A 24,154-nucleotide genomic window follows, 5' to 3' on the forward strand; every position below is an offset into this window, starting at 1 on the left:
AACCTTCTCTGCTCTAAGGAGAACAACCCCAGCTTCTCTAGTCTATCCACGTAACTGAAGTCCTTCATCCCTGGAATCATTCTCGTAAATCTTTTCTGCACACTCTCTAAGGCCTTGACATCCTTCCTAAAGTGCGGTGCCCAGAATTGGATACAATACTCTAGTTGAGGCCAAACCAGTGTTTTATAAAGGTTCATCATAACTTCCTTGCTTTTGTACTCTATACCTCTATTTATGAAGCCCAGGATCCCGTATGCTTTTTTAACCACTTTCTCAACCTGCCCTGCCACCTTCAACGATTTGTGCACATATACCCCCAGGTCTCTATGTTCATTCAACCCATTTAGGATTGTACGCTTTAGTTTATATTGCCTCTCCTCATTCTTTCCTACCAAAATGTATCACTTCGCACTTTTCTGTGTTAAATTTCATCTGCCACGTGTCCGCCCAGTTCACCAGCCTGCCTATGTCTTCTTGAAGTCTATCACTATCCTCCACACTTCACTATGCTTCCAAGTTTTGTGTCATCTGCAAATTTTGAAATTGGTACACCTGTACACCCAAGTCCAAGTCATTAATATATATCAAGAAAAGCAGTGGTCCTAGTTCTGACCTCTGGGGAACACCACTGTATACCTACCTCCAGTCCGAAAAACAACCATTCATCACTACTCTCTGTTTCCTGTCACTTAGCTAATTTCGTATCCATGCTGCCACTGTCCCTTTTATTTCACGGGCTTCAACTTTGCTGGCAAGCCTATTATGTGGCACTTTATCAAACACTTTTGGAAGTCCATGTATACCACGTCAACCGCATTGCCCGCATCAGCCCTTTCTGTTACCTCATCAAAAAACTCGATCAAGTTGGTTAAACAGGATTTGCCTTTAACAAATCCGTGCTGGCTTTCCTTAATGAATCCAGACTTGTCCACATGACTGTTAACTCAATGACTGAGCCTTCACAGTTCTCTGGAGTAGAGAATTCCAAAGATTCACCACCCTCTGAGTGAAGAAATTTCTCTTCATCTCAGTTCTAAATGGCCGACCCCTTATTCTGAGACTGTTATCCCTGGTTCTAGACTCCCCAGCCAGGGGAAACATCCTCCCTTCATCTACCCTGTCAAGCCCTGTAAGAATTTTGTATGTTTCAATGAGATCACCTCTCATTCTTCTAAACTCTAGAGAATATAGGCCTAGTCTATTCAGTCTCTCCTTGTAGGACAATCCCCCCATCCCAGGAACCAGTCTTGTGAACCTTCATTGCACTCCCTCTATGGCAAGTATATCCTTCCTTAGGTAAGGAGACCAAAACTGTACACAATACTCCACGTGTGATTTCACCAGGGCTCTCTATAATTGCAGTAAGACGTCTTTACTCTTAAACTCAAATCCTCTTGTAATAAAGGCCAACATACCATTTGCTTTCCTAATAGCTTGCTGTACCTGCATGTTAACTTTCAGTGATTCGTGTACAAGGACACTCAGGTCCCTCTGAACACTAACATTTCCCAATCTCTCACCATTTAAAAAATACTCTGCTTTTCTATTTTTCCTACCAAAATGAATAACTTCACATTTCTCCACATTATATTCTATTTGCCATTTTCTTGCCCATTCACTTAGCCTGTCTATATCCCCTTGAAACCTCCTTGCATCGTCCTCACAACTTACATTCCCACCCAGCTTTGTATCATCAGCAAACTTGGATATATTTGGTCCCCTCATCCAAATCATTGATGTAGATTGTGAATAGCTGAGGCCCTAATTTTGTTTAATAACCTCTTGTGTGGCACCTTATCAAATGCCTTCTGAAAATCCAAATACACCACATCCACTGGTCCCCCCTTATCTATTCTGCTAGTTACAACCTCAAAAAACTCGACTAACAGATTTGTCAAATACGATTTCCCTTTTATAAATCTGTGTATACTCTGCCCAATCCTTTTATTATTTCTAAGTGCCCTGTTATCACATCCTTAGTAATAGATTCTAGCATTTTCCCTACTACTGATGTCAGGCTAACTGGTCTGTAGTTCCCCGTTTTCTCTCTCCCTCCTTTCTTAAATAGTGGGGTTACATTTGCTACCTTCCAATCTGCAGGAGCCGTTCTAGAATCTATGGAATTTTTGAAAATGACAACCAATGCATCCACTATCTCTATAGCCACGTCTTTCAAAACCCTAGGGTGTAGGCCATCAGGTCCAGGGGATTTATCGGCTTTCAGTGGAATTAATTTCTCCAGTACTTTTTTTTTACTAATACTAATTTATTTCAGTTCCTCATTCTCGCTAGAGCATTGGTTCAGCACTATTTCCGGGAAGTTTTTTGCCTCTTCTTCCCGTGAAGACAGATAGAAAGTATTTGTTTAATTTCTCTGCCATTTCCTTATTCCCCATTATAATTTCTCCTGTCTCAGCCTGTAAGGGACCCACATTTACTTTCGCTAATCTTTTCCTTTTTACATACCTATAGAAGCTTTTACAGTTTGTTTATATGTCTCTCGTTAGTTTACTCTCATATTCTATTTTTCCTTTCTTTATCAATTTCTTGGTCCTCCTTTGCTGAATTTTAAAATCCTCCCAATCCTCAGGCTTACTACTCTTTTTGGCAACATTATAAGCCTCTTCCTTTGATCTAATACTATCTTTAACTTCTCTTGTTAGCCACAATTGGACCACTTTTCCTGTGGGGTTTTTGTGTGTTAAAAGAATTTGTTGAAAATTATGTATTCATTCTTTAAATGCTAGCCATTGCTTGTCGACCATCATACCTTTTAATGTAGTTTCCCAATCTACCTTAGCCAACTCGCCCTTCATACCTACGTAGTTTGCTTTGTTTAGTTTTAAGACCCTAGTTTCGGATTTAACTAAATCACTTTCAAACTCAATACAAAATTCTATTATATTATGGTCACTCTTCCCTAAAGGCCCCTTTACTACAAGGTTATTAATTAACGCTTTCTCATTGCACAATACTAGATCTAAAATAGCCTGTTCCCTAGTTGGTTCCTCAACATACTGATCTAGAAAACTATCTTGCATACATTCCATGAATTTGTCCTCCACACTATTACTGCAAATTTGGTTTGCCCAGTCTATATGTAGATTAAAGTCCCCCAAGATTACTGTATTACCCTTGTTACATACACCTCTAATTTCCTAATTTACACTCTGCTCTACATTACAACTACTGTTTGGGGGCCTATAAACAAATCCCACCAATGTTTTCTGCCCTTTGCTGTTTCTTAGCTCCACCCAAACTGATTCTACTTCTTGATTTTCTGAGCTAAGATCCTTTCTCTCTACTGTCTTTATCCCATCCTTTATTATCAGGGCTACCCCTCCTCCTTTTCCATTTTGCCTATCTCTTCTAAAAGTTAAGTATCCTGGAATATTTAGTTCCCAACCTTGGCCACTATGCAACCATGTCTCTGTTATGGCTTTTAGATCAAACCTGTTAATTTCCATCTGCGCTATTAATTCATTTTTTTGTTGCGAATGCTTCACGCATTCAAATATAGTGCCTTTAACTTTGACTTATTTCTATTTTCCCTGATGTCACCTAAGTCACTGATGCCTTATTACCTTTGTTACTCTCTGTCCCTTCCTGACCCACTCTGCTTATTTTTACCCAAAACTCTACTCTGCTCTAGAGCCTTGACATTTCTCTTGCTGCTTTTAAATTTACTCTTTCCTGAATCCTCCCACCACCCCCTTCATTAGATAAAAGCCCTGTCTACTGCCCTCGTTATTCGGTTTGCCAGGACACTGGTCCCAGCCCAGTTTAAGTGGAGCCCATTCCAACAGAACAGCTCCCTCCTTCCTCAGTACTGCTGCCAGTGCCCCATAAACTGAAACCCCTTCCTCCCACACCACTCTTTGAGCCACACATTTAAACCTCTAATGTGTTTGTCCCTATGCCAATTTGCATGTGGCTCAGGTAACAATACAGACAATGGCCCAGAAATTCGGGTTGGGGGCTTCCCGCGGGTGCAAGCCCCCGACCTGCACTTACCTTGTGCACCGGCCGTTGACCTGTGGGCCCACGTGGGATTCCGATCCAGGGCCTGGTCCAGCTGCCGGCGCGCAGTACTTGCATATCCCAGGGGCGCAGTTAGTTCGATGCACCCCCTAGGATCACGTGGGCCACGGGGAGCCAATCGGAGCAGGGAATGCTCCATTCATAAAATTGACAGGAAGAGCTGTCAAAACTTATAAATACTACGGCCCCAAAACATCACTAAATCTTCAAATAAATTTTAAAAATCATCACAATTTTTAAATAAAGTATAAATGACATGAAATAAATATTTTAAACAATAATTTAAATTTTGGAAAAAAATTAATTTATTTTCTAACGGGGCTAAAAATAAACTTACCTTGCTTTAAAGTATTTAAAAATAATAAACCTGTGGAAAAAATGTTTTAATTTTAATTAATTCACCACTTACCTTGTAAAAAGCAGGCTTTACGCCTGCTTTTTACATGTCTAACTCCTGGAGACTTACCCTCCCAGGAAAACCTGTAAAAAAAACGCAAGTTCGATGTGCACGCGCAGCCTCTCGTGTTCGACCTCTTAACCCCTCCTTTCAGGGGAACGGAAGTGCCGGTTTCCCGCGCATGCGCCGTGCATGCAGGAAACCGGCACTTCCATTGGGCTTACGGGTGAGCACCCCGTGCTTACTCACCCGTGGAGATCTGAATTTCTGGGCCATTTTCGGGCAAAGACTGAGGCCATGAAATTTGGTGGGCTGCGCCACCAGTTAGCGCCCAAAGAGTGCACTTAGTGGGTTTAGCACCACTGGCCATGCCTCCCACGAAATTTAGCGGGGCGCTAATGGCGGCGTTAGCCTGTAGTGCTGCACCGCCACCGATGACGTCATCGGTGTGCGCAGCGCCCCGCTACCGCCCCGATTGCGATATTTGGTCGCGCCCCCCGCTGTAACGCTGGTTGCAATTTGCGACCGGTTCAGGGGGGCCTACCTGCGGCGGTAGTGGCGCTAATTAAAGGGGAGGTGCGGGGCGGCCATTTTTTTTGCTGGCCGCCTGCCAGCACCTCCTTGTGCCGCCGTCCCTGGCCTCCTGAGCCCCCCACCCCGGCAGTGCCGGCTGTGTCCCAAGAGCCCGGTACTTCTCCTCGGTGCCGGGCTCTTTTGCCGGCACTCGCGATCTCCGATCGCGCTGGTGCAGGCCCCTCCCCTTTAAGAAGGGGAGGAAGGCCTACAGTACTGCAGCGCGCCATGCCGCAGCGTGTGGTGCTGCGGCACGTTGCGCTGCGATATTCAGTTGCAGCGCCCCAAGAGGGATGCGGGGTGCCTCGAGCAGCGCCCCGCTTCCGTTTGGGGCACTGAAACTGAATATCGGGCTGGCGTAAGTGGCTCCGTCCGGAGCGGTAATTCTGGCGCCCAGGCGAGCTTGGCGCCCCGACCGAATTTCTAGGCCTGAGTCTCCTCCAGCACTGCACTTGGGGTCCCCTTACCTGCCTGAGTTGCAGTTACACCCTCCTGTCCCTGACCACTGATCAGACCTGTACCACTACCTAACCTAAGGCCTGTGACTGCCTCCTAGATCAAGTGTCCAGGTAACTCTCCCCATCCCTGATGCCCTGCAATGTCTGCACCTCAGACTCCAGCTCAAAAACTCTGAGCTGAAGTTCCTCAAGATGCAGACATTTATTGCAAACGTGGTTGTCTGGGATCACAATCCTCTCCACAAACTCCCACATGCTGCAGTTGTGACACACCACCTGCACTCCCATCCCTATATGATCTTGTTTTATTTAATTACATTTAATTACATTTGTAATTAGGTAACTTCGTTTACAGTGTAGTTTCCTGACTAGTTACTTGATCTAGATTAAGTTAAGGATAATGAAATTAAATATCTACCCGTAATACAAAAGACTACAAGTATTGTAGACAAAAAGCAACAACTCCTTCCCCCTCTTCTCCGAATTACCACTCTTTCCAAATTCTCAAATAAATCACTCTGTTCAAGTCCACTCTGTTTAATCCCGCCCTCCCTCCTGCAGCATCTCTCCAGCCATGCATTCATCTTGTAAGGGGGGGCTTCTTTTAACTGGTTTATGGTAATTTACCTCGCTAGCAGCCTTTGCCTCTGAGCTCTGACCAATTCCAACCTTTTACCTGGTTTATGGTAATTCACCTGGTCAACAGCCTTTTGCTGCTGCACTCGAAACCAATTTACAAACAGCGGTTTCGAATCGCTACCCCTCCTTCAGTTCTGAGTGGAGGAACTTATAATTAATGATATTAAAACGGAACAAGTGGTTTGGATGAGAGAAAAATCAAGTTTTATTACCTAAATAAACTACAATCAAAAGAATAAACTATATCACACGAACACAGTAATTACAGTAAAACTATATAACAGGGGGTTGCAGACGGCAAAAACGAGGGATAAAATGACTACAATGTTATTTAAACAATCTTAGCAATTACCCTCAAATCACCACCCCAAACTCCTGCTAGGTTGCCTTGTTGAGGAGTCAGAACACCCTGCTCACCTGTGGTCCAGCAAAGTAAAGAGAGCAAAGAGAGTGATAGCTTCTCAGCAGCTATCTTTTATACCTGGTGAGGTCCTGCTGTTCTGCCCTGCAAGGGCTGTGTGCAAAATTCCCCACCCAAAGGGTCCAATACACAAGAGAAAGCTGTGATTGGCTAACTCAGAGTGGTTAGACTGGGTTAATGTGTCTTCCGGAGCTCCCTGGGCTGAAACAAAAGAGAATGCAACAGCCCTATTGTCCAGTGCTGGGTGATTTAAAAACCCATTCAGTTCTTAAACGGATCCCATTCAAGATACAAAAGTCTCTTCTGCAGTTTAGATGTATCCACTCGATATACAAACAAATGCTAATAGCATTCAATTGCTTTGTAAACAAAGCATTGTCCTTTGTCTTCGGCCATGCGGTAACAGCCATTTTTATCCCTGGAAATTTAAAAGCACAATGCCCAGGGATTCTTTCATCAAAAAAATTAATCTTCAGAACTGTAAATTATTGTGAATTCTTACAGTCCGCCCTTGGATACTTCCAGCTTGCTTGCAGTATCCTCTTGAAGAAATGAGCAATAATTTCTGACCCCTCACAAACAACCATCCCCTGGATTTACCTAATAGCTATCTGCCACTGATCCCCGTCCCGTCTATTCCCCTTAAATTCAAGAAAAAAAACCATGGTACAGTAGGCATCTTACACATACTTCAGTTTTCAATAAGGGGTCTCATACCCCTACACGCTTGTAAAATTATACAGTGTAAACCAAATTTACAATCACTTTTTTACATCATAAGTTATTACAAAATGTTGCAATCTTAGTTACACAATGTAATCAAAATGATCCCAAGCACGGAGAGGGTCCTATGCCTCTGCTCAACTTGGAGTTGTCACAAACTGGTCCCAAGCATGGAGAGGATCCTACGCCTCTGCTCAACTTGGGGCTGCAACACAAAATACAAAAAATCATTAAACAACATGCTTAAATGAACCCCGATCATCACGTGCCGATGATGGGTCGCGAAATTCGAGTGGGCATTGCTCCTCCCACTTGGGCAGTAAAAGTACCTTCCACCCCCTTTGATTGTCTTAAACTTTAAAACAGGCAGAATGGATTTACAGGCCAGCCTGCTCTGCCAGCCCCAAGCCGTTCCCTTGTCCTTTTGTGGAGGTGGGGTACCCCTCCTGTTTAAAATATACCTTAGCACAGACCAAGACCGGGGAGCATGGGATCTCAACTCCCAGTCTTTCCCCCTCCCGTCTACCCTCGACTGGCTGTAGAAAATGATGGGTGCCTGTGTGGCGGCTCTCCCTGGCCCCACACTGATCCGGCCACCCACTCATCCTTCCCAGCCACACTTACCCTCACTGCCCGTGGGCCCCCGGGTGAGTTCCTCCCTTCCCCGAATGCACCCACGCGACTCTGGGGTCTCCCCCTCCTCTATACGATCTTACCCGGGCCATCACCACCCACCCCCGGGGAACGCGTCCCTATCAGACAAGGCGCCCGCGCTTCCCCATCATGACTCCTCAACAGCGAGGTCTCCCGCAAGTGAACTTCGGTCAGGATAGTGCTGGGTTGGGGGTCGTGCCCCACCCAGCTGGGGCCATCTCTTCCCCGTAGGAGGAGTAGGCAAGTTCCTCCGGTCACTGTCCGGTTTTTCCCGAAGATCGCTGCGGGGTCTCCTGGATTTGTCCAGTGGCAAAGTGATCCCCAACATTCTGTCTCCATATCTTCATTCGATGCCCAGCTCGGGCTGGGCGAACATGGCTGCTTCATTTTCCAATCTCCTGCAAAAACTTAAAAGGACATGCAGCCAGGTCTCACTGACCTGCTGCCTTAGGTGGAAACATGGTCGGGTCCCTCGACCTCGGACCAAAATACAAACATTTGGTACACATGGAAACTTAAACTCTTTACACTTAAACTTACCAGTTATATCAACAAAACTTAAAATACACCTTAAAAGCACGCTATATTCACACATAGCTATAATACAAATGCCGCCCGTCTCCGGACGGCCAGGCTAATCTCTGACACTGTCGCAGGTTGCTGCTGGCTGCAGCGAAGCTGGACTGCCTCCTGTCTCTGGTCCCTCGCAGCTTATGGCTGTTGAGTGGGGGCCTCTGTTCTCTGGCTTCTCCCTGGCTCGGGAGACCGCCGTACTCCACTGTAAAGTGGGTGACCATGCTTTCTTAGGCTGGGACACCCGCCGAGACCTTCTGAGGGGTGTCTCTATGGGGGAAACTTTGGCTGGTGGACCCTGAGCTTGGGTCACAGCCCCAGCTGGCTGGGAACCTTCTCCCCCATGTCCAAATAGCCCGCACTGTATAATGTACCTGGCAGCCTGCCGGTGCAAATCTCTCTCTGGGTTTGTCTGCTCTTCCCTGCCCACTCCTGTGCTGGGGGCAGGTATACTCTCACCACCTGCTGCTGGTGGCTGGAAATTTTCCTCCCTATGTTTTAAACCTGGTGTCAGCTCCCTCCCTATGTCTCCTGCAAGAGGGATTGCTATCTCTGCCCCACCAGGGTCCCATATCATGGGGGGGACCACTCTAGAAGCTGGCTGAGAAGCTGGTCCCTTTAAACAGGCCACAGTGCCTGTCTTTACAGGCGGTGAACTTGAACTTGCATGGACAGCAAACTCATGTTCCCTCACCCAGGTGGCTTTAACTGGGGAATTTTGGACCTGCCTTTCGTCTGGGGCCAAAACTATCCCCTGTGTGCCTCCCTTGTCCCGGATTTCTGCTACTGGACCTGCTCTACAGGGGTCCCAGAACTCTCCTTCCCTGTTCCCTGGCTTAAACAGCTTACTCTGAACATGAATGGCTCCTCCCCCGACACAAGCCACAGTGCTTGCCTGTGAACTCGAACTTGCTGTGGGCTGAGGATTCCTATTCTCAGGCTCACTCCTCACGGGCGGACCGTACCTCCGTTGTTGGAGGGGGTACACTGGTCCTGGTCCCTGCCTGCCTAGCGGGACCTGCTGGTGTTCTCCTACCACCCCATTGTCCACCCCTCCTCGCTGCCAGAGCTCCTCAAGACTCAGAGCTGTGGGCTGCAGTCTTGGGGTCTCTAATTCCCTAGCCAGCCTTTCCCTGGGTGTTGCCTCTGGGGCGGTTTGATTTGGGCTGCCAGTAAAATCCAGCTGACCTGCCTTCGGGCTGATCACGCAAATCATTCCCCTTGCTACCTTTAAAGCCACGTTAAGGCTTTCTATCTCTGCCCTACAGGGGCCATGATCTGCTTCACCAAACCTGGCATTCTCTTCCCGCAGTCTCATCTCATTTTCCCTGGCCTCAGTGATTTGGTACTTTAGGAATTCTATCTCATTTCTTGCATGGCTCTCTCCCTCGCTAGCTTCTTGGGTGAGGTGTGCATTCTCCTCTTGTAGCCTCATCTCTCTGTCCCTCGCCTCTGTGACTTCCTGCACAAGGCGCTCTATAAATGCCTGGCATTTCGTGACCTCTAGTGTGAGGCGTGCATTCTCTTCCCGCACCCTCATACCACTAGCTCTGGCCTCATACACCTCTCTGAGGCGTTCTACCTACGCCTGGCATTTTTCAAGCTGTGACTCCCGATTCTTGGCATCTTTAACCTCCTCCTGCAGCCTCTTCTCACCCTTCCTAACCCAGCCACCTATACCCTGATAGGTCAGCCTACATGCTGCCGCTAACATCCGCAGGGCTACCCACATACTGAAAACAACGAGAGAAACTATAGCTGATGCTTTCTCCAGATCCAGACCACTTATTAAATCAAAAACTGCCTCCACTCCTACCTGGCTCGCCATTTGTAAGGGGGGGCTTCTTTTAACTGGTTTATGGTAATTTACCTCGCTAGCAGCCTTTGCCTCTGAGCTCTGACCAATTCCAACCTTTTACCTGGCTTACGGTAATTCACCTGGTCAACAGCCTTTTGCTGCTGCACTCTAAACCAATTTACAAACAGCGGTTTCGAATCGCTACCCCTCCTTCAGTTCTGAGTGGAGGAACTTATAATTAATGCTATTAAAATGGAACAAGTGGTTTGGATGAGAGAAAAATCAAGTTTTATTACCTAAATAAACTACAATCAAAAGAATAAACTATATCACACGAACACAGTAATTACAGTAAAACTATATAACAGGGGTTTGCAGACGGCGAAAACGAGGGATAAAATGACTACAATGTTATTTAAACAATCTTAGCAATTACCCTCAAATCACCACCCAAACTCCTGCTAGGTTGCCTTGTTGAGGAGTCAGAACACCCTGCTCACCTGTGGTCCAGCGAAGTAAAGAGAGCAAAGAGAGTGATAGCTTCTCAGCAGCTATCTTTTATACCTGGTGAGGTCCTGCCGTTCTGCCCTGCAAGGGCTGTGTGCAAAATTCCCCGCCCAAAGGGTCCAATACACAAGAGAAAGCTGTGATTGGCTAACTCAGAGTGGTTAGACTGGGTTAATGTGTCTTCCGGAGCTCCCTGGGCTGAAACAAAAGAGAATGCAACAGCCCTATTGTCCAGTGCTGGGTGATTTAAAAACCCATTCAGTTCTTAAACGGATCCCATTCAAGATACAAAAGTCTCTTCTGCAGTTTAGATGTATCCACTCGATATACAAACAAATGCTAATAGCATTCAATTGCTTTGTAAACAAAGCATTGTCCTTTGTCTTCGGCCATGTGGTGACAGCCATTTTTATCCCTGGAAATTTAAAAGCACAATGCCCAGGGATTCTTTCATCAAAAAAATTAATCTTCAGAACTGTAAATTATTGCGAATTCTTACAAGCTGCTCTATCCTCCTATTTCTATATAAAATCCATCCAAACCTCTCGATTAGATTCCAGTCTGTAAATCAGGTATCTGTTATTCATCATATAAACCACCCAAACACTTCGATTAGATTCCATCATGTAAGCCTGGTGAATGGTATGGCAATGATCCTTGTTTACATCTCATAAAATAATGCATTTCTCATTATGTTACATACATTTTGGCTATAAAGGACTGTCAACATTGGGTAAATCCTAAGTGTGAGATTTTCAGTCACAAGCTATATACCTGATGCATCATCTCATGTCAGCAGAAGGTCAAAAGCAGTGAGCTCTTCCCATCATGGGGGCTTCATGTATGGCATTGACATTAATATATTATTCTCTCCTCTTTCTTATCCCTTCCCCTGTCTTTCTCTTGTTTTTAGCTTTCTCTTTTACTGTATTTCTCCTGTTCTCTTCATAGTGCACATAGCCGTGAGTTTTATTTTTCTGGTGATCAAGATAGAACACGAGTTGAGTGTAGAGGTAGGGCTATCTCAGCATCCGTAACAATTGCCCTCCTGTGTGCCGACCTACAAAACTTGGAAAAGCTGACAAAATACCTTCAAAAAGCAATGAACAGCTGAAAAACAGCCCTGAATAAAGAAAGACCTATGACCAAGACCACTGCATCAAGGCGAGTGAATAAGCTAAATTCATTTTTGTTACATTAGATTTCAGGATATTTATAAGTGTTTTGAGATCACATTTTGCAATTCAGTTTGTTTTCCTGTGAAAACTGAAACCCAATGGCCTCGGGTATGACATATAAAAAGAGTTCCTTACAATGCATATGCAGTGGTACATGAACTTGTCTGCAGCTCTACCCAATATCCCAACAGTTGTATTATCTATTATATATTAAAAATGCTCCACGGTGGCAACATTTCAAAGTATTGCACTTGTCAGTGGTGCTGTAATCATAATAGTGACATAAGGTTACGTGACTGAGCCACCGGAAGCAAACAAATAAAAAACCACCTCTGCAATAAAGAAGCAAAAAAAATGTGAAAAATTGTTCCATTTAAGAAACACATTAGAGGAATCAAAGATTAGAATCATACAGCACAGAAGGAGGCCATTCAGCCCATCGTGCCTGTGCTGGCTTTTTGAAAGCGCTGTCCAATTAGTCCCATTCCCCTGCTCTTTCCCCATAGCCCTGCATATTTTTTCTTTTCAAGTATATATTCAATTCCCTTTTGAAACTATTGAATCTGCTTCCACCACCCTTTCAGGTAGTGCATTCCAAATCATAACAACTTGCTGCATAAAAAACGATGTCCTCATCTCCCCTCTGGTTCTTTTGCCAATTACCTTAAACCTGTGTCCTCTGATTACCGACCTCCTGCAAGCAGAAACAGCTTCTCCTTATTGACTGTATTAAAATTCTTTATAATTTTGAACACCTTTCTTAAATTACTCCTTAACCTTCTCTGCAGTAATAACTGGAACAGAAATCAAAAAGTAAGTTTTGTAAGAAACTGAAAGAAACCAGTTGGCAACCACGGACAACTGCGGCATTTAAAAAAAACAGGGCCAGGATCACATCGGAGAAAGTGGAACAAAGTCAGTACTGACTAACAATGAATATACATTTCAGGAGCAATAATAGCCCATCCTGAAAGTATTAAAAGTGCTCAACATTGCAATGACAGACTCTAAATGAAGTTCTCCCATCGGCCAATAAATAACCAATGCCTTAAACCAAACACCAACCAAAAAAGCTAGTGTGCACTAGACACAGCACCGGCTCACCTGGAAGGGGCAAATCCCCACCTTGCCCCTTTCCCATCACTTCCATTTGACCTTTCCACTCCGCCTCTCTTCCTCCCCTCCATTTTCCCTCACTTCATTCTCTCCCCTCCCTTCCATTTTTCCCCTCTCTTTCTCACCCCCCCATCACCATATCCTCTGCTGTTCTTCCCCTCCTCCATCCCTCCGCTCCCCTCACCTCTCCTCCACCCCACCCCTCTCCTCCACTCCACCCCCCTCTCCTCCACTTCTCCACCTTTCTCCCCATCATAACTCCTCCCCCTCTTCTTTTTTGCCCATCACTCCTCTTCTCATCTTTCCCTTTTCTCTTCTCCCTCCCTCCTCTCCTTTCCTCTACCCACCTCTCCTATCATATCCACCCCATTCCTTCTCTTCTACTCTTCTACTCTCCTCCTCACCCTGTCCCCTCCCACCTCTTCACCTTTTCCCTCTCCTCCCTCCTCTTTCCATCTCCTGTCATGGAAAAAAAATCAAAAGTACAATTTCCAGAATTTTGTAGTGTACTGAGATTCTGTCATTGGATTTTTGGAGTCACAGAGATGGCAGCAGCCCAAACTGCTTAACACTTCTCTTGCCCCAATTGAAAATTAGATACATGTAATCCATTTAAACACCTAAAAAATTAAGTTTTTAGCTGGTTGCTCATGGTAAGTAATTGAATACATTATGTTAGCTGCCTGTGTTATCTTTGAATTCCTGTGTGTGTGTGTCTCTCCTCATTTTTATTTCCTTACTGCATTTGTTCTTGTCTCCACTGTTTGCAGTGCTTCATTGTTATCACATATTAACCCCTCACCAGTCACTGTTCCATTCATTTAAGGGGAAGCTAGATAAGCATTAGGGAGAACGGAATAGAAGGATATGCTGATAGGGCTAGATGAAGAGGGGTGGGAGGAGGATCATGTCGAACTTAAAACACCAGAATAGACCATTTGGGCTGAATGGCCTGTTTCTGTGCAGTAAATTCTATAATATAATTCTCTCTGCTGTCTCTATTACTGTTCATTTCCTGATGTGTGTTTTACCATTGGTGCTCCCCATGCCCTCCACCTCTTGTATTATTTTCACCCTTCCACTCCTTGTTCTTCACCCTTTCACTTCTTGCTCTCTTCTTTTTCCTTTCTTCCTCTCTCTCGCCCTTCTTTGTCCCGTTATCCTTTTCCCATTAACCCTCTCTTCCCTCTCATCCCCTACCCTTACTGTTGCCTCTCGCCACCCTCACCATTCCCCTCTTCTTCTCCCCTCACCATTTCCATCTTCCTCTTCCCTTCTTGTTGCCCTCTCCTCCTTCACCATTTCCAACTTCCTCCCCTCCCATCACTGTTGCCCTTGACCACCATTTCAATCTCCCCATACCTCCCAGGTGAACCTAACCTCCTTGGATCCCTCACCATTTCCTTGTTCCTCTCTCCTTTTCCCCTCTTCCCCCCCCCCCCTTCACCATCACCCTTAACCTCCTGCCCTCACACTTTCCCGATTACTTGCTCCTCTCAATCAGCCTGCCCCTCTTCCCCTCAATCTACTCCCTTCTGGCTTTTTGCAACAGTACCTCTGTGCTGGCTGACTATTCTTTGATGTTGGGAAGGCTGTTGTTCATTTTTCAAAATGCTCAGTGAGTTAATAATATATCTGCTGAGTAATTTTTACTCAATAGATAAATTATGATCATGATGAGCACTTTAAAGAGTGACCAGCACACTTCCCAGCTGTGAAGAGGAGCTAGCAAAGCCACAGAGCTATGGCAAACAATCAGAGATGGGAGAGCAATTTGCATGTCCCTACTGCCCTATTTCCACCTAAAAATAGGGACAGTAGCGGGACCAAAATTACAAGTAGAATTGAAGATTTAATTAAGGCAGCCAACTTCCTGGCACCAGGGGTGGTTCTGCTGCACAGAACGGGAGAAAAAAGACTGGGAGAGCTATTGTGATAGGGGATTCTATTGTAAGGGGAATAGATAGGCGTTTCTGTGGCCGCAAACGAGACTCCAGGATGGTGTGTTGCCTCCCTGGTGCAAGGGTCAAGGATGTCTCAGAGCGGCTGCAGAACATTTTGGAAGGGGAGGGTGTCGTGGTGCATATAGGTACCAACAATATAGGTAAAAACCAGGATGAGGTCCTAAAAGCTGAATATAGGGTTAGGAGGTAAATTAAAAAATAGGACCTCAAAGGTAGTAATCTCAGGATTACTACCAGTGCCACATGCTAGTCAGAGTAGAAATAGAAAGATATTTCAGATGAATATGTGGCTAGAGGAATGGTGCAAGGGGGAGGGATTCAAATTTCTGGGACATTGGAACTGGTTCTGGGGGAGGTGGGACCAGTACAAAACGGATGGTTTGCACCTGAGCCGGGCCGGGACCGATGTCCTAGGGGGAGTGTTTGCTAATGCTCTGGGGGAGGGTTTAAACTAAAATGGCAGGGGGTTGGGAACCTGAGCAGAGAGACAGAGGAAAGGGAAACAAGGATAAAAGCAAAAGACAGGAAGGAGAAAAACAAAAGTGGCAGGCAGAGAAATCAAGGGTTTAAATCATACATGGCCACAGTAAATAATAATTCTAGGAGAGTTAAAAAAACAAGCCTGAAGGCTTTGTGTCGTAATGCAAGGAGCATTCGTAATAAGGTGGATGAATTAGCTGCACAAATAGAGGTAAACGAATATGATATGATTGGGATTACGGAAACATGGCTCCAGGGTGGCCAAGGCTGGGAACTCAATATCCCGGGGTATTCAATATTCAGGAAAGATAGGCAAAAAGGAAAAGGAGGTTGGGCAGCATTGCTGGTTAAAGAGGGGTTTAACACAATTGAAAGGAAGGATATTAGCTCTGATGATGTAGAATCTGTATGGGTAGAACTGAAAAATACCAAGGGGCAGAAAACGTTAGTGGGAGTGGTATATAGACCTCCAAACAGTAATGCGGAGGTCGGGGATGGCATTAAATGGGAAATTAGAGAAACGTGCAATAAGGGCACAGCAGTTATCATGGGTGACTTTAATCTACATATAGATTGGGCTAACCAAATTAGTAACAATACTGTTGAGGAGGAATTCCTGGAGTGTATACGGGATGGTTTCCTGGACCAATATGTCGAGGAACCAACTGGAGATCAGGCCATCTTAGACTGGGTATTATGTAATGAGAAAGGATTAATTAACAATCTTGTTGTGCGAGGCCCCTTGGGTCAGAGCGATCATAATATGATAGAATTCTTCATTAAGATGGAGAGTGAAATAGTTGACTCAGAGACTAGGGTCATGAATTTAAATAAAGGGGACTACGATGGTATGAGGTGTGAGTTGGGTAGGATTGATTGGGGAATGACACTCAAAGGGTTGACGGTAGATGGGCAATGGCAAACATTCAAAGATCGCATGGATGAACTACAGAATTTGTTCATCCCAATTTGGCATGAAAATAAAACAAAAAAGGTGACTCAACCGTGGCTAACAAGGGAAATTAGGGATAGCATAAGATCCAAGGAGAGGACATATAAATTGGCCAGAAAAAGCAGTAAACTTGAGGATTGGGAGCAGTTTCGGATTCAACAAAGGAGGACAAAGGGATTAATTAAGAGGGGGGAAATAGAATATGAGAGTAAGCTTGCAAGGGAACATAAAAACTTACTGTAAAAGCTTTTATAGATATGTGAAGAGAAAAAGATTGGTGAAGTCACGCGTAGGTCCCTTGCAGTCAGGATCAGGGGAATTTATAATGGAGAACAAAAAAATGGCAGACCAATTAAATACATACTTTGGTCTGGCTTCACAAAGGAGGACACAAATAACCTCCCAAAGATGTCCGGGAACATAGGGTCTAATGACAAGGAGGAACTGATAGAAATCAGTATTTGCAGGGAAATGGTGTTAGGGAAATTGATGGGATTGAGGGCCGACAAATTCCCAGGGCCTGATAATCTACATCCTAGGGTACTTAAGGAAGTAGCCCTAGAAATAGTAGATGCATTGCTGGTCATCTTCCAAAATTCGATAGACTCTGGAACAGTACCCATGGATTGGCGGGTAGCTAATGTTACCCCACTGTTCAAAAAGGGTGGTAGAGAGAAAACGGGGAATTACAGACCGGTAAGCCTGACATCGGTAGTGGGGAAAATGCTAGAGTCCATTATAAAGGATGTAATAGCAGAGCACTTGGAAAAAAGTGACCGGATCGGACAAAGTCAACATGGATTTACAAAAGGTAAATCGTGCTTGACTAATCTACTGGAATTTTTTGAGGATGTAACTGGTAAAATAGATAAGGGAGAACCAGTGGATGTGGTGTATTTGGATTTTCAAAAGGCTTTCGATAAGGTCCCGCATAAGAGATTAGCGTGTAAAATTAAGGCACATGGGATTGGGGGCAAGGTATTGACTTGGATAGAGAACTGGTTGGCGGACAGAAAGCAAAGAGTTGGAATAAACGGCTCTTTTTCCGAGTGGCAGGCAGTGACTAGTGGGGTACCGCAGGGATCGGTCCTTGGACCCCAGCTATTCACAATATATATTAATGATCTGGATGAGGGAACTAGATGTAATATCTCCAAGTTTGCAGATGACACAAAGCTGGGTGGGCGTGTGTGTTGTGAGGAGGATACCGATAAACTCCAGTATAATCTGGACAGGTTGGGTGATTGGGCAGAAGCATGGCAGATGCAATATAACGTGGATAAATGCGAGGTTATCAACTTTGGTGTCAAAAACAAGAAGGCAGATTATTATCTGAATGGCAATAGATTGGGAGAAGGGGAAGTGCAACGAGACCTGGGCGTCCTTGTGCACCAGTCGCTGAAAGTAAGCATGCAGGTGCAGCAGGCGGTTAAGAAGGCAAATGGTATGTTGGCCTTCGTAGTGAGAGGGTTTGAGTACAGGAACAAGGATGTCTTGCTGCAGTTGTACAGGGCCTTGGTGAGACCACATCTGGAGTATTGTGTGCAGTTTTGGTCGCCTTATCTGAGGAAGGATGTTCTTGCCATGGAAGGAGTGCAGCGAAGATTCGCCAGGCTGATACCTGGGATGGCAGGTATGACGTATGAGGAGAGATTGGGTCGATTGGGCTTATACTCGCTGGAGTTTAGAAGATTAAGAGGGGATCTCATCGAAACTTATAAAATTCTAACAGGACTAGACAGACTAGATGCTGGAAGGATGTTCACGATGGTCGGGAAGTCCAGAACCAGGGGTCACAGTCCAAGGATAAAGGGTAAGCCATTTAGGACAGAGATGAGGAGGAATTTCTTCATCCAGAGAGTGGTGAACCTATGGAATTCTCTACCACAGAAGGCAGTGGAGGCCAATTCATTAAATATATTCAAGAAGGAGTTGGATATATTTCTTAAGACTAAAGGGATCAAGGGATATGGAGAGAAGGCAGGAACAGGGTACTTAATTTGGACGATCAGCCATGATCTCATTGAATGGCGGAGCAGGCTCGAGGGGCCAAATGGCCTACTCCTGTTCCTATCTTCTATGTTTCTATGTTTCTATGTTTTACTTACCATTTGTTGTCCACTCATTCTGATTTTCAGGTCAACCTCAATTTGGACAGCAAGAGCTTCTGCCGGAAACAGGTGGGGGACTCATTTGTAAAGTTAAATCAGTGTCAGATGATATAGTTATGATCTCCCCAATGCAACTTTTGTCTCTGAATGCATTGCTACCACCAGTTCCTGTTCCTGCCCACAAACCATGGGTGGTACAAGTTGAGAGGTGGCCATTTTGAGCAATATTTAAAGGGATCCTCAGCTGCTCGTAAGTAAAATACAAGCAAAATGTCCCCCAAAATTTCCAGTATTAATGATTTTTGCTACTTGGATGATTTCAAAGTGCTTTTAGTTGCTGGAGAACATTCTGAACTCTTATGTAGGCTTCTAGCAATGCACTTTTTCTTCATGGCGCCCTTCTGGCAATCCCACTCTGGCAAAAAGAGGAACAGAAGCAGCAGGAGGAAGGAGCAAACAGCTGCAGATAGACCAAATAGATGGAATGATGCTCACAGGAATCCTTACCTTCCCAACAGAGTTTATAAGCCCAGGACAATATACTTGCAGTTCTCTGAGGAGCAGTGCACAAGGAGGCTTTGCTTTGCTTGGGAGACTGTGGTAGAGTTGTGTCACCTCCTGCAACATCACCTACAACCAACTGCCACAACTCGCACTGCATTGCCTGTTACAGTCAAGTTAACTGCAACCCTGAACTTCTTTGCCTGCTGTTCCTTCCAGTCTGTTACAGGAGACATCAGTAACATTGGTCAGTTCATGCTTGCATTTAGCAGGTGACTGATGCCATGTTTACTACAGCAAACACATTAATCACTTTCTCTATGGATAACTGAAAGCAGCAGGATAGCACTCTGGGTTTTGCACAGATTGCAAGGTTCCACCAAGTAAAGGGTGTCATTGACTGTACCCATGTTTCTCCACTGGTTTCTTCACTTGGACCCACTGCCTTCATGAATCACAGGGGCTTCCTCTCCATTAATGTGGAACTGGAGTATGGTCAATAGCATAACTTTGCTCTGCAACAGGGACACCACCATTGGATGGGGACAATGTTGACTCATCCCCTGCAGTGAACTGTTTCTGTCTCTGTAATGGACTGATTATAGCACCTAAATTATGCTTTCAGTTAGTCCTCATCCATTGTTTTTAATTCTTAGTTCATCGGGTGTGCAATATCTGTAGGCGTGGGGTCAGCTTCTTTGTGACAACAGCCAACCTTACCTCTGCCACCATCCGTGACTTCATAGCTACCTCTATTCTGTCAGATTGCTTGTCCAGTATCAAGTCATGGATGAGCCAGAACTTCCTCCAACTTTCTCCAATGTAAGAATTAAGCTGTTGTGTTTGGTTTCTGCCAAAAATCTCTTTACCCTTTCATAATTTGTTTATTGTTTCTCTATTGCAGAAGTTAACATGCAAGAAAATACTGAGAATGCTACAGTGTGATTAATCTTTGGAGGCAACATTTCTCTGTACTGATATAATCCTTTGACTGCATAATGTCACAGGAACTGGATAGTGGCCACTGAGGGTTGAAGGTAGAGGTCAAAGAAAAATTGTGCCTACAGTTTTTGAAAAACTTCTTTAAAAATGAATTAAATGTACCTGCCTCTCATCTCAGTGTGGTTTATAAAATAAAAAGTATTATTTTTAAAATCCTAAAATCTGGATCCTGATTCTCTGCCTGATAGCAAATCCCTAAGCTATTCAGTCCTGTCTCCCTCATACAAGTGCACCCCAACCAAGAAGGACCCACTTCCCTCCCTGATAGCATACCCCAATACAGCTTGAGCCTCCTCCCTTCCTGATAGAATCAAAGAATGGTTACAGCACAGAAGAAGGCCATTCGGCCCATCGAGCCCATGCCGGCTCTTTGCAAAAGCACTTCAGCTAGTCTCACTCCCCCGCCCTTTCCCTGTAGTCCTGCAAATTTTTTTCCTTCAGGTACTTATCCAACTCCCTTTTGAAAGCCATGATTGAGTCTGCCTCCAACACCCTTTCAGGCAGTGCATTCCAGATCCTAACCACTCGCTGCGTAAAAAAGTTTTTTCTTATGTCACCTTTGGTTCTTTTGCCAATCATCCTAAATCTATGTCCTCTGGTTCGCGACCCTTCTGCCAATGGGAACAGTTTCTCTCTATCTACTCTGTCCAGACTACTCATGATTTTGAACACCTCTATCAAATCTCCTCTCACTCTTCTTTGCTCTAAGGAGAACAACCCCAGCTTCTCCAGTCTATCCTCATCCCTAGAATCATTCTCGTAAATCTTTTCTGCACCTCTCTAAGGCCTTCACATTCTTCCTAAAGTGCGGTGCCCAGAATTGGACACAATACTCCAGTTGAGGCCGAACCAGTGTTTTATGAAGGTTCATCACAATTTCCATGCTTTTGTACTCTATACCTGTATTCATGAAGCCCAGGATCCCATAAGCTTTTTTAACTACTTTCTCAACCTGCCATGCCACCTTCAATGATTTGTGTACATATACCCCTAGGTCTCTCTGTTCATGCACCCACTTTAGGATTGTACCCTTTAGTTTATATTTCCTCTCTCATTCTTTCTACCAAAATGTATCACTTCGCACTTTTCTGCATTAAATTTCATCTGCCACGTGTCCGCCCATTCCACCAGCTTGTCCATGTCCTCTTGAAGTCTATCACTATTCTTCTCACTGTTTACTATACTTCCAAGTTTTGTGTCATCTGCAAATTTTGAAATTGTGCCCTGTACACCCACATCCAAGTCATTATTTATCAAGAAAAGCAGAGGTCCTAGAACTGACAGTTTAGGGCCTAGAATTTCAGTATAGCCAGTTTTGGGGCGCTAACCTTAGCGCCCGCCCGAAGTTAGCGCCCGCCCGTCAGTTGCGCCCCGTTGCCGGAAATTCAGTGGCTTCGCCCTAAGAGGTTGTTGGAGCGCTAAAAGAGGCGTTCCACTACTATCTTTAGGCGCTAAGCCGGCGGTCCAGAGGGATAGCGCCCAGGCGGGGCGCAGCGCGGGTGCGGTCATTTTTTGATTGACAGCAGACCCCGTGGCGCCGACCAGCTCTTAAAGGGGGAAGGGACGAATTGGTCTGCTGCCACGCCCTGCACACTGCAGCCTTGCAAAGAGGCCTCAACACTGCTGCTCAGCCCCAGGGAGTCATGGCAACGCCAGAGAAGGCCCGTGAGCGTGCCCTGCGCTTCTCAGAGGGTGATCTGGAAATAATGGTCACAGCTCTGGAGCAGAGGCGCAGGATCTTGTTCCCAGAGAGCGGGAGGAATCCGACCCACCACGATTACACCAGAGCCTGGAAGCAGATCGCCCACAGGGTGACGTTCACCGACGATGCCCCCAGGACCCACAAACAATGTCGTAAAAAATACAACGACCTGACCAGGATTGTCAGGGTGAGTACCCTTTCCAGTCTCCTCCTCATTCTTGCATGTACACCTGACATGATGGGCAAAGGGAGCTCAAAGTCCTAATGGCCAGCCCTCAGCCAGCAGCATTGGGACAGGCATGAGCATCAATTGGCCATTCTGCACTCTACACTCTAGCCAAGCTATTCCACCATGGGAGGCAGTGCACACTACATCAGGGCTACACTCTGGCCAAGCTATTCCACCATGGGAGGCAGTGCACACTACATCAGGGCTACACTGCGCACTTACAGCCCGTCCTTTCTCTTGCAGGCTAAAGTTGCCTATAATCGCCAGGCCCGTGCCAGGGCCAGGGGAGGACGCGCCAAGCTGCAGAAGCTCACTCGGCTGGAGGAGCGCGTGTGTGTGCTCATGGGAGCCCGGCTGATCGTCCCCACAGCGTGCGGAGTAGCCGAGCCTCCACTGCCCGGCAATGGTAAGGACCTCGCCTTTTGGCCCTCTCGCGTCGCACTTGCGCATCCGAGCTACCTCCTTTGCCACTGTCCCACCAATGCGCTGAATGCCACCAGTCCTAACTCCCTCGCTGACGCCGTCTCCTCACTCTGAAGCTACTCTTGTGCATTCCTGCTTTCAGCTGGTGACGACCAGGACCCTGAAGCTGCCAGTGACAGCCCCTCCGAGCAGGAGGAGGAGGAGCAACAGCAAGCTGGACCATCGGTGGAACACTCAGGCCCCGCAGGAGAGGACGAAATGCTTGACACGTCCTCACTGGACAAGTGCCTGGACGAGCTGTCGCAGGGGAATGCAGCTTCTGGGACCAGTGGCGTCCAGCCACCCAGGAGCCGTGCGCGTGGCCCGCGGCCTTCCCCCCAAAGGGGGGAAGGATCAGAGGGGTGTGCTGTTGATCGGCACACTCGCCGCCACCAACGTGGCAAGGTTCCCCTACTTCGGTCCCCTCCTCCCCAGCGGGAGAGTCGCGAATCCAGTCCGGACACCTTCACCTCGGAGGAGGCGCGGAAGCTGGATAAGATGGCCGAGGATTCGGACCAGCGCCACACGGAGCTCATGAGCGTGGTGGGGCGCATGCCTGAGGCCATCGAGTCGCTGGCGACCAGTGTGCGCGAGTTCGGGGCATCAACTTCCGCGAGTGGCCGCATGCTGGCTGATGCCGTCAAGACCCTGGCGGGTGTGATGCGGGCGCACACCAGGACAACAGGGGCACTCACTGCTGCCACACGCGCTGTCTCAGGCAGGCATCGCCAGGGCAGCCGCCGCGCTGGAGCATCCCAGCGAGCCGCCCCTCGGCTGATTGTTGCGGATCCTGCAGTGCGGGCCCGGCCGAGTGCCAGCGCGCCACAGCACCAGCCAGCGCATCCCAGACGCCAGCTGGCCCACATTGCGCCATCCGTCGCCGCCATTCCCCCACTGGGGCGTCAAGGGCAAGCGGCTGGAGCTGATGTTGGCCAGGCTCAGGTGCGCCACTCAGCAGACGGCCCCTCGAGGCCCAAAGGCCGTGTAGGCCGCCCCCCAGCGGCATGTGGCGGAAGGACATCTGAGCCTCAGGCGCCTTCCCCCAGCCTCGCAGCAGCCACTGGGCAGAGCTTGCGAAGGAGCAGCAGGCCGGGCAGGGGAGGCAAAAGGCTGGGCAAGGTCTCGCCCTCGCGGGCCACTCAGTAGAGGGTGTGGCCAGCTTTCATTTTATATGGCAGTTGCCATCTTTCTTTTGCCCATGGTTGTTTGGTTCGTGGGCTTATTTTTTGCGTTAGGCCGAGGTTGAGGCCCGGGTTGTTCAAATGTGGAGTGACTCCTCCCCAGTTTGTGGGAGCGAGTCATTTGTTGGGCTTTTTGTGGGGCCCGATGATTGTTTTTGGGGATTCATGTGGGAAGGGGTTTTCATTTTTGTGTAATAAATAGTTATCTTTATTCATGCAGTCTCCATGGTTGTTCTTCTTAGTGTTTGTTGGCTTTGCCGGCTGAGGGCTTGCGGAGCGGCTGCATTCATCTTCCCTCATGGCCCCAAGGCATTCCCTGACAGGGGGCTTAGAAGTACCGTGTAATAAGGTGGCGTCGCGCGGCCCTTGGCCCTGGTCGCTCCCTCCTGGGAACGTACTCCTGCTCCTCCTCCTCCTCCTCATGCTCCTCCTGCTCCTCCTCCTGAGGTGCTGCTCCAACGTCAGGTGGCAGTGCCTGAGTCCTGCGGATAG

The 24,154-nt window shown here is 46.6% G+C and overlaps 1 protein-coding gene across 4 annotated transcripts in view; it reads left to right on the forward strand.

Annotated features, from left to right (window-relative positions):
- Window positions 1-23,875, forward strand: part of LOC147125153 (glycerophosphodiester phosphodiesterase 2-like) — a 181,621-nt gene extending 157,746 nt beyond the window's left edge. For 3 of the 4 annotated variants that reach the window (XM_085998271.1, XM_085998274.1, XM_085998277.1), the window contains one exon: window positions 11,736-18,606. In XM_085998271.1, the coding sequence (XP_085854397.1) occupies window positions 11,736-11,821 (86 nt within the window). In that variant the 3' untranslated portion in view covers window positions 11,822-18,606. The other variant, XM_085998272.1, reaches the window with a different exon arrangement.
- Window positions 23,876-24,154: the final 279 nt, after the last annotated feature.

This window comes from Somniosus microcephalus, chromosome 1 (genome assembly GCF_052327205.1).
Source record: "Somniosus microcephalus isolate GS21.2 chromosome 1, FLI_Smic_1.0, whole genome shotgun sequence".
Taxonomy (NCBI): domain Eukaryota; kingdom Metazoa; phylum Chordata; class Chondrichthyes; order Squaliformes; family Somniosidae; genus Somniosus; species Somniosus microcephalus.